Below are 11,318 nucleotides of genomic sequence, written 5' to 3' on the forward strand. Positions count from 1 at the left end.
TCAAGGCTTTTTTTCAGCGGGAACGCGGTGGAACAGAGTTCCGGAACCTCTTGAAAATGGTCACATAGCCGGTGGCCCCGCCCCCTGATCTCCAGACAGAGGGGAGTTGAGATTGCCCTCCACGCCATGGCAAACTAAACTCCCCTCTGTCTGGAGATCAGGGGGCGGGGCCACCAGCCATGTGAACATTTTCTCTGAGGGCAACCCCACCGAGTTCCACCACCTCTTTTCCCAGAAAAAAAGCCCTGGGTAAGATGTAAATTTAATCCTTACCCTGATAGTCAAGTATACTGCAAGCTTGCTTTGTGGAAACAATAATGATGAACATGGCTGCAGACCTGCTTGATGTTTGATAATGCTCCTCACAGAATTTTGATTTATCTGTTACACGGAGCGGCAGCTACATACACTTGGAAGGCTTCTCGATCTCGCTGGGAGCCCTATCACCTTCCTGCAAACTGTTGGGCAGGGCATTGAAAGGTACCGCAACTGTAACAGGGTCTCAAGAGCGGCACCTGTGTCATCACATCCTGTAGACTCTCTCCCAAACTCCATTGTCAATTTCTTAATACGTCGCCTGGAGTTTAATGCTGGCTTTCTAGTTTTGAGACAAAAGCAATGTTGACTATTGCTAGCTCCTGCTTAGAAGTTTATCTGCCACTCTGTTTGCTTGTAAACTCTGTTCCTTTAGATATTTGCATGTGTTAAGGATGGATTTATTGCTGGATACATTTTAGAGATGTGTCCACGTGTCCTTCAGGCCTCTTATTTAAATTACCTTCTCCAAAAATTGTACTGGCTGCAATTAAGGAATTGTTTGTCAGCAATCCAGGATAATACATTACCACATCTGTGGACTTCAGGCTGGTCTGCAGGCTCATGTGCGGACCCAGTAATTTTTCTTGTTAGGCCCTGAAGCAAGTCCGTGTGGCTCCAGCAACAAAGCATTCGTGCTCCAAAGGAGTAAGATCTTTACTGCAACCTTTAGGCTTCGGAGAGAAGCACAGCAAATGCAAACAACAGATGGAGGAAGATGAAGCGCATCAGTCTGTGACGCGCAACAGGCAGCCTGTGTTAGAAACTGCAGAAGGGACTCACAGGCTCCTGCTAGGAGGCGGCGATTGTGCTATCCGCAGAGGCAGGTGTGAAGCTGCCCTGGCAGGAATCAGGTTACTAAGCAAGTGGGCACCTCTCTGGCTTCTTTATGGGGCATTACAAAAGTGAGTCAGCTAGTAGAGAGAATGATAACCCCCCTACCCACAGGAGCTTAGGCTGTCTAGAACAGCAAGCTCTAGTGGGAGGATAATTTATCTGCAGGCTGATGATGATAAATATGTCACCGATCAGACAGTTTTATATTCATTAACCGGGTTTGGGGGGGGGTGTAAATCAGGAACTGAGAATCTCTTTCTAGAAGCCTTATGGAGTAGGCAATATAAAAGATGCTCCAGTGGAACGTTTCTCATTTAAAGGTGCGTTCTAGAGTCTGGCGATCAGTCCATCTAGCTAGTTGTTACTCCAGCAGCAGTTCTCTAGAGCCTCAGGCAAAGAACAGCTTCACTACTTGCTCCTTGCAATTAGACCTGGAGGAATCGAACCCAGGGCCTTCTGCATGCAAAACACACACATGCTTTATCACTGAGCCACAGCACCTCCCCAAGATACCTCAGAGTTGATCTGCAGGAACACCAGGGTACCGAACATTTAAATACACTAATAGCATCATTTGGAAAAGGCAATTTTTGCATGCAGCTGTAAAGGCGAGTTGAATATCCCTGCACCTGTTGGTTTAATTTAATCAAATGAAAAAAAGACAGGTGGTCGGGATGATTCCCTATCCTGTGGAGCATTTTAAAAGTAAAACCAATCTTCTGTTTTTCAGCAGCCTCAGATTTAACAGCCATGAAGGTCTCCAAGGAAAATTCAGACAGGGAAGATAAAGTCTCACCTCCGTTAACCCAGCAGCGTTTGCCAATTTGTTCTAACAACCATCTTTGGAGAGCCATTACCCAGTCTGCTGGAATGCAACCCAATAAATGATGCACCTTGCACCTCACTGTGACTCCAAGGATCTCAGGACGGCAGATATAAGCCTCTTTCTGCTCTCTGCATCCCCACAACAGCCCTGTGAAGTAGGTCAGTCTGAGAGATGACAACAGGCCCAACTCAAGTTTCGTGGCTGAGTGGGGATTTGAATCCAGGTCTGCACAATCCTAATCTGACACTTGGACTGCTACACAGCGCAGAGATGTGTTGGAAAGCCCTGTCCCAGCCTGTAATAGGATAGGCAGCAAAGCATCCAGCAGGTCTAAAAGGGATTTGTGAAGCTGATTCTGAAATACATCACAGAATTCCAATCCCTCCTTTATCAAACGTGCTCTCTTATCACCCACTACTGAACGTGCAGCACGTTATGTGGACCATTCCATGCTATGTCTGTTGCCTTCATTGTGTGATCCTGATTGAGCTGGGCACCTGCCCTTGACTGTGCTGAGCATTGCACATGGCTGAACAGCCAATGAACAGCCATGGCTGAACAGCCAATGTATTCATGCTTCATTGCCATTTTGCAAGGAGGAAGAGATGGATACACATTTTAAAAAATGCGTTCTGGTCAGGTTCATGCTGTCTGGACTCCACAGAGCTTTGAGAGATCTGTTGGTTGACATGTTATATTGGAGAATGTTCCTGTATGGAGAGGCAGTGTAGCATATTGCTTGGCGTGTTGGACTAGGATCTCAGAGACCCAGGTTCTAATCCCCATTTTGCCATGGAAGATTACTGGGTGACCTTGGGCCAGTCACACAACTCTCACCCTAATCTCCCTCATAGGGCTGGTGTGAAGATAAAATGAAGTAGAGAAGGATGTAAGCCACTTTGGGCCCCCATTAAGGGGAATGGCAGGGTATAAACAGAGATGATAACAACAACGTATGTTTGGCTGCTCTCTACGACATGACAACTTCTGCTACGCAAGGGACATCTGGCACAAGGATGTGCTGGAGAGACCCCAGTTCAACTTCCCTACCCAGCCATGAAGGTCACCGTAGGATGGTTAAGGAGGAATTACTGATCCACTTCACAGGACTGTTGTGAGGACAAAAAGGGGGAGAACTGCACATACCGTCCTGAGCTTCTTGAAGGAATGATAATAATGGAAAGACACCCCCTACCAAAATGAATGATGTTTGCAAACCCATGTAATTATCTAGCCAAGAATGCTCTTCCGTTCCAGGAGAGACTATTGTATTCCACTATATAACACGAGCAGGTGGCATTTTTTAAACACCAAATCCTGCACAGAGTCTTGGCAGACACAAGATGTCAGAAGCAACCTCTCCCCTCCCATTTTTGAAACCAGAATTCCTGGCAGGGACTGCCAGTGTCCTAAGACAATATTTTATTAATACATTCATAGGACCGCTTATCCGTATCGGACTATCTCTGGTGCCATCAGAAGTGTGTTCCTGTATTACTTTCAATGGAGGACCAAGAACCTCTGAGCTTAGAAATCCGCAAGACAGATGCTTTGACTTCAAACTTTTAATATAAAAATTCACTTGATGTACAAAAATGCTAAAATATGACAAACCGTTTCAAAATACTGGTGGCTTAACCTTCTTGTTACACAGCAGTAGAAAAACAAAACCGGAAGCCAAACCCAATTCGGTTAATAAGCAGCGAAATGTATACACATTACACCCCACTGGCTACTTGGTGTCTCGATGTGGCCTTTGCGGCAGCGGAGCTACTCTCGATGGACCAGCACGAACAAGCCCAGTAGAAAGAGGACGGTGTACTGGGGAAAAGAAAGAGGGCCCAGAAAGCATTAAAACGGATGCGTAATATTTCAAGGGTCCACAAAAAATGTACAGAGGCAACAAGTATGACTGTGGCAGGAGTAACGGAATGTGGACTGTCACAGAATTTGGTTCACAAGCCAGCTAGAAACCAGTTTTTGAAGGATAAAAAAAAATGAGCAAAGGATCAACTTTTTACTAAATGTCAGCCATCATGACTTGCTCAGGTCAGCAACCGATGCCCGGGTGCCACGTAACATCCCAAGCAGCCCTGGCTGAATCTCATGCTTTGAACCGTCACCATTCTTCGAACATCTACTCTGATGCAAGTTGTACGGCTTAAGTCTGTGTTTCGTGACTGCAATTCTTGAGAAATAAATTTTGGAGGGGGGGGGGAGTACACAACAGGATGTTGACAAGTGTCATCCGGCCTGGGGGATGATGGAAAAAATCCTTGCTGCTGGTGTGTAGGAAAGAGATTTTGTGGAAGACTGATGTCAGAACGTGTAAAACTTTAAAAACTTTAGGAACTGTCATTCCTTATACTTTCCCTCTGATGCTCAGCCTCCTCCACCCTGTCCTAATTCCTGGCCTGCCTGCACCCCTTGCCCCAGCAAGAGTTAAACACGTCTTCAGGCTCTCAGGTGCTTGGAGATTGCATTCAGATCACTGTACAGATGCTTAAAATGGCTTTTCGTTACATACTTGGGGATACTTGGTTGAAGGACAGCAGCAATGTATCTCAAGACAAAAGGTTTTTTCCCCCTCCAAGTACAGCAATAATTTTCCCAGAGAAGATTAAAAAAAAAAAAAAGAGCAGCGCTACCTTGAATTTGGGGTAATCATTCATTAAGATGGTCACTATTCCAATATATGGCACGAATCTGCAAAAACGGAAAACAATGTGACCCATTGGGATTAATAATATAATAATAATATCTGATTTATATACTGCCCTTCAGGACAACACCCACTCAGAGTGGTTTACAAAGTATGTTATCATTATCCCCACAACAATTACCCTGTGAGGTGGATGAAGCTGAGAGAGCTCTGAGAGAGCTGTGATTGACCCAAGGTTCACCCAGCTGGCTTCAAGAGGAGAAGGGAGGAATCAAACTCGGTTCTCCTGTCGCTCTCAACCACTATACCAAACTGGCTATTGTAACAGTGGTTTTATTGTGCCCCTGCATACCAGTCTGCTGAATTACGCAGGACTTATTTCGTTGCCAATGGAAGCCAGAATCTGCTGTTTGAGAAGCCAGCACAGACCTCAAGGTTTCAGACACAAGAATTGTGTAACTGAGGCGAAGAGGCATAGCTGGTAGTTTGGTGGGGGGGATGGAGCACAGAGACGACTTCATTATAAAGGATAACAGCTCACGCCTTCCCACAGCTAGCAGAAGTTAATCAAAACAAGTCAATTATGGGTACATCTGCCAAGTCGTGCTAGCTGCAGAACCTAGATCTTAGCAGTACAAAATTTGGAAAACTAGCTCTAAAAGAAGGGAGCACAGCAAGTTTTTAAAGATTTAAAAGACACAGCCAGTGTAACAGGGAGAAACAGAGTCAACATCCCTTTGCTTACCCTCTTGCTCTCCCCACTACATCTTTCTTCTCCAGCCAGAACTGCCCCTGCTTGTATAGCCCTCTGTCGTCCACGGCGTTGTTATCTCCCTTCGTCAAGAACTTGATGTCTCCGTTTTGCCTTACAGAGGGGAAAACCAGAGATCAGCAGCTAATGGACACACAGAAATTTCTAAGGCAGCTTTTCCCTTTTCAACTCTGGGAAGATGCCCGTGCTTTCTCAGAGTGTCATGCCACATCGCCTACAGATCCACACAAAGGCTGGAGTTATAACAAGAAGCGCGTCTCAGACAGAAAGGCAAGCAGGGGAAAGTGAGGCAAGCAGCTTTTGCCGTTTTGTGCATCTTTTCTCCAAGATAATCACATCACGTATGCTGTGGCAAAGACGCGCCATCGGATTCCATGGGACTTCAAAAAAGGAGTCAAGAGAGTAATTCAAGTCAAACACAGGCCTTAAAACTGAGTCCATCAACAAGGCAGGCGCGTAGGTTAAAGCGCACGGCTTCTTAACATCTACCCTAAACCTTAAAAGTAACTAGGAAGTAGCAAGTTATTTGTGAGACATGATCCTCGCAATGAAGGACTGCCACAGCCGCCAGACAAAAAATGTCCTCTCCATCAGCTAGACACAACCAAAACATCACACACAAAACATCACACACAAACAAATCAGAGAGGGCTGGATCCCATGGACTGATTCCACTAGCAGAGGTGCTTACCTTCAGCAAGGGCCTCGCTCTTAGTGTTTCCACCAGAGGAAAATTCCTTCACTAACAGATGGAATCCAATAGATCCATCCCATGACTTGCCTGGTGACCGAGGGCTTGCCGTGAAAGTGACACAGCGACAGACAGTGGCAACAATCGCTCCCCCAAACCAGGAGACGTACTTTTCATGAATTTTCAACACGCGATGCACAATTGGGATCTCCCGTCCTTCTATCCTAAAGACCACGATTTCACCCACTCTGATCGGCTCTTCGATTCGATTGGTTAGGAAGAGGAGGTCTCCCCTGTGAAATGCAGGCTCCATGCTGCCGCTGAAAGACAAAAACATCCTTTAATAACAGATGACCAGAGGTTAGCTTTCATTATTTCTGAAAGGATGCCTGCCAGGCACGCCTTTCAAAGGCCAGAGGACTAACCAAGGGAGGAAGAGGACAGTTAGGCGTAGTATTTGCATAGCGCGTTAGGCACATTATTTCCCTCATATTGCAGATGAAGAGCTAAGAGAGAGGGGGCACGCCTGAAGCCACCTAGCTAGTGCACAGCAGGGGAGAAACTTGAACCTGGGACATCCTGGATTATGGCCCATTTTCTTTGCCTCTTTGCTATGCCACCAGACTGCAACCACTTTCATGAGTATAAATTACAGCCGGAATCTTCCATTTCTCACATGTTGCACAAAGGATGCTTACCGTGATTAACTCAGTTAGGAGCCTTCCAGTGTTGGGCTAGCCCCATTACTCTGCTCCTGCGATGCTGACAAAGCAATCCGGAATCCTTAACCTCTAACATTTCAAAGTGACTAAATCCAGAGCAAGAGGAGATGGTGAACTTTAAGCACTGAGCCTGTGGGTTGTACCTGCAGTTTCCCAGGCAAGCCTGACATTCAAACAAAGAAAGAAAAGGCAGAGAGAGAGAGAAAGAGAGAGAGAGAGAGAGAGAGAGAGAGAGAGAGAGAGAGAGAGCCTGCCTTCTGGCCTCCTGTTTGAAGCGCTGGCAGGAGACTTGCGTGCAGCACAAGCCACTGTGACACTAGAGACAAGAGCCACCAAATAACAGAACCCTAGGAAAGAAGGTGACTGGCAGTTGAGACTCAAACCATGATCCGCCTCAACTTCAGCTGTGCAAAACCTCTTGAGTTGACAATGGTGCCTTTTCAAGAAGCGAGATCTTCTTTTCGAGGAGTGAGAAGGGGGAAAAAAATCTTTCCAGTGGGAATGCAGGCACCATTTGCATATGCAAGCAGTGCTGTAGGAGCTGCTTCTTTGTGGGTACTTTCAATGATGTGGCAGTAACATTGAAGGGCGTGCAACCGCATGGGCAGGGCTGATCGCCTGGGGAAAAAGCCATGTGACTCACTATGGGAGCCCACTCACTAAAAAGAAAACCCCTTAAAACAGGTATAGCTTCCTCACACACAGAGGAGTAGCACAGTCTGCTTAACCGATACTGACATGATGCATGCTTATGTGTCAGCTAAGGATTTGCTAAGGGTACATGAATACCTTCCCTTGCAAAGCATGACTGCTTTAAGGCAACAGGCCCAACCAAAATCAACGAGGCTGCTCTGGAATCAAAGCCCCCAAAGCCCAACATGCTTATCCTCACAAGGATCAGGACACAATGTTTGCGTCCTGCATATCCACAGTCCTAGTCACTGGCAAGAATAAATTGCCATACCAATGAAAAGAAGAGAAGGGGGAGATGAAGAAGAACAGCAGTAGCTGTTCTGGTTCTCTCATTCAAATGTTTTGTAAGAAGAGAAGGGGCAGAGAGCAACACAAGGTTCTCGTGGAAGGAAGACTGGAATGCCAGGCTTACATTGTAACGTTTCTCCCTCCTCTAAGATACCAAAAGGAACTAGAAAGGATATAGTTAGGACTGGCTTTGACAAAGTCAAACAGGGATGAATGTGCCTGCTTTGAAAGTGCCTACATGCGTGGCAGCTGCACAGTAAAATTAAGAGCCAATTTGGATACAAGCTTACACTCTGTCCTCTTTTAGAAGGGCTTCTGAGTATTTTGTAAAAACATTCACGATATACTACTTGTTATATTTTTTGGTGATGTCCACACTGGGTTTTGAGGCCAAATCCACAGGATAAAACCGGTCTCTCTACTGGAGTCAAACACTCTCCTCCTTGGCAACATCTATTACTGCGTTGCCTTCGGTCAACACCCCACGTTGTATTAATTTCATTTGTTTTGTACCACGTTGTCAGCCAGAGCGGCTCCCAAAGGTGATCAAAATTTCAAAAACGATCTCAAGTTATTAATTAAAGCCAATTCCCGAGAGGCACCAATTCTGTTTTGCGTCTGACACCATGAAAGAAATTTCTCCAAACACAGCACTATCTGCGAGGACGTGGCGGAACACCGAGCATCTGGAACCATTCATCACTAGGGATGACAGGCAAGCGGAAGCATTCTGGATGCTTGCCCTTCCCGCTTTCCCACTCCTGACGACTTCCAAGAGTTGGGCCTTTGGGTGTCCCTGCCTAGTAACAGCTTCTCTCCTACAAGTGTACCTCAACAACCTGAAACTACCAAGTCCAGGTGGTCTTCTTCTGAAGAAGTTGTTTTAAAAAAAATCAGGCATGCTTGCTGGTGTGGGGATAACTACCACTCTGACTGAGCTAGCCTTACAAGGAAGCCATTTTAAGTAGCAGTATCCTAAATGATAGAAGAATGGTGCTGTCATCCACAAGGTCTACCATAGAAGTGTCCAGACCCTCGTGTCAGATGAGACAATTTGAAGTTTGCATTCCCTACCACCCAGTTAGTCCCAGTGTTTGTGCTCCTGTCAGGCTGCACACAGGCCTCTTTGGAAGATGCTCCAGACGTCATGCTATTTGAGCCGTTGTCTCCTCCCCACCCTGAGGTCCCACATCTGAGTTAGTCTCCAGCCTAGTTTACCTAAGCACAACCACGATAGGACTCTCGCTGCCCGTCACCACCATCAGCCCCTTCCAGATCATCAGCGCAGAGGAAACGATCATTCCAAAGTTCAGCACCTGGTAATAAAGCTAAGGGAGGGGAGGGCACAGGGAGGTGGGGTTTACTGGGGAATGCAGCAGGCTCCCTCTTCCATGACAGACACACGCATGCACAGCACCTTCCCTCAGACACAAATGCCGTCCCCTCTGTAGCCCCAGCAACCACAGTAGCACAATTCTTCTATTTGGGAGCATCTGCTTGGGAAATGGGATACTGGCTGAGACAGACCTTTGGTCTAATTCAGCAGGGCTCTTCTTATATACTGTGGAAGTCCCACTGCAGTCAACAGCACCGCTTGGAAGTTGGCAAGTTGTGGCCACAACTGTACCCAAATCATTGAGCCAGCAAACTTCAGTGCAGCATGGTTTTAAGTCACTGATTCAAGAAGGTAGCTTCCAGTTATGAAAACACAAGAGCCTGTGTCAATCTAATGAATAGCACACTGGGCCTGGATTTGGAAGTCCTGGCTCCATCTGGAGGGCTGCGGCCTTTAACAAAGCCTCCCTCTCTCATCTCATTTCCTGCTGTTCCCCTGTAGCCATCTTCTTTATTGTGGACCTGTGGTTTGCTGTGGCATTGTTTGTCCGCTCTGGACTATTCTCATGGTGGTGGAAAGTGCCGTCAAGTCGTAGCTGACTTATGGGACCCCCTGCTGGGGTTTTCAAGGCAAGAGACTAACAGAGGTGGTTTGCCACTGCCTGCCTATACATAGTGACCCTGGTCTTCCTTGCAGCTGCTGTAGCATAGTGGTTAAGTGGTTGGGATGCAAATCAGCACTCTGCTGGTTCGACTCCCATTACTGCCATGAACTCAGCAGGTGGCCTTGGGTGAGACACTCCTCTTAGCTGCAGCCCCCCAGCTGTATTGGGGGGATAATTATACACTGAGTTTGTTCACTGCTCTGAGCAGGGCACTGATCTGTCTAGAGGAGTGGTATATAAGTGCAGATATTATTATTACTAACCAAAGCTGATCCTGGTTAGCTTCTGAAATTTGACAAGATAGGCTTACCCAGGCTGTCCTACTAACAGCCAATTGTATGGAAAAGTTGACTCTGCAGGTTTAGAATTTAGAATATCCTCTTTATGGAGGTAAACTTACCTTTAAAACCACATACCGAGCTGTTCTACCACAGTGATGTTCAGGCATTGGCTATAAACATTAAAACTAACGTGAAAATCAGAACCAAGCTTAAAGGCTGGGGTGTAGTTTAAAAAGAAACACGAGGAGGTTGCACTAGCATACAAGCCTGGAAGATGCCCTGAAACCTCACTAATCAGAGCATGCGCTGGCCACGGCCACGAGGTATACTGCCCCTGAGCGTGGAGGCTCCATTTAGCTTTCATGGTCTGGAAGAGTTATGAGTTGCAAAAAGCCTTTCTGCTTGATGAGGGTCAGTCGTGGGCAGGAGCTCTGAGGTTTAGCCCGCTGCAGAAGTGGGGCGTGGTGGCGGCGGCGCTGCTGGAGACCCCCCTCCGTGGGCACAGGGCTGGCAAGCAAGAAACACGCGGAAGCCCCCACACCTGATTCCCCTCCCCAGCACCTCCAGCCCGGCCTCCGCCGCACCTGCCGCTTATTCATCCGCCGAACATCGTCCAAGAAGTCCAGAGACAACATCACGGGGCGAAGCGGTAGGCACCGGCAGGAACACAAGCGCCGTACTTCCGCTTCCGGCCACTAGGCCGAGCTGGAAAGACCATAGAGATGTTTCTTTCCTGGAAGGGCCCGCCTTCCCTTGGAACGGAGAGGCATTTTTTGCCCCTCAAAGTCCGGTTCTGATTAGATTACAGGTTACAACTAAAAAGGGTGGGACCTCTTGCGGCACAATAAGAACAACAATTACAATAATTCATAAGTTTGTATATGGCATATTTAAATATATAATTAAATATTATATATAATCATATATATTGGATTGTCTCATCATAGGGTGGAAGGCAGTAGGAAAAGAGGAAGACCAAAAACGAGATGGCTGGACTCAATAAAAGAAGCCACGTCCTCCAGTTTGCAGAGTCTGTTAATGATAGGACGTTTGGGAGGTCTTTCATTCATAAGGTTTCATTCATAAGGTTCCCATATAATAACATTATTACCATTGCAGTTGGATAGTCGTGTTAAACAAAATGGAATGGAGGCGCTGGACTGTCTGGAGTGGATACATCTATTATGAAAAATGCATGTAGGTTGCAATATTCTTGCGAATATAATTGTCA

At 46.6% G+C, this 11,318-nt stretch overlaps 1 protein-coding gene across 1 annotated transcript; it reads right to left on the reverse strand.

The window, feature by feature from the left end:
* Nucleotides 1-3,525: 3,525 nt before the first annotated feature.
* Nucleotides 3,526-10,755, reverse strand: SEC11A (SEC11 homolog A, signal peptidase complex subunit). The gene is made up of 6 exons (XM_055003077.1): nucleotides 10,672-10,755; nucleotides 9,025-9,134; nucleotides 6,274-6,423; nucleotides 5,386-5,505; nucleotides 4,627-4,684; nucleotides 3,526-3,799 (listed from the first exon to the last, which is right to left on the reverse strand). The coding sequence occupies exons 1-6, from the start codon at nucleotides 10,720-10,722 to the stop codon at nucleotides 3,749-3,751; spliced, it is 540 nt and encodes a 179-aa protein (XP_054859052.1). The 5' UTR covers nucleotides 10,723-10,755; the 3' UTR covers nucleotides 3,526-3,748.
* Between the last annotated feature and the right edge of the window lie 563 nt (nucleotides 10,756-11,318).

The sequence above is a fragment of the Eublepharis macularius genome, chromosome 18 (genome assembly GCF_028583425.1).
Source record: "Eublepharis macularius isolate TG4126 chromosome 18, MPM_Emac_v1.0, whole genome shotgun sequence".
In the NCBI taxonomy this organism is placed as follows: Eukaryota; Metazoa; Chordata; class Lepidosauria; order Squamata; family Eublepharidae; genus Eublepharis; species Eublepharis macularius.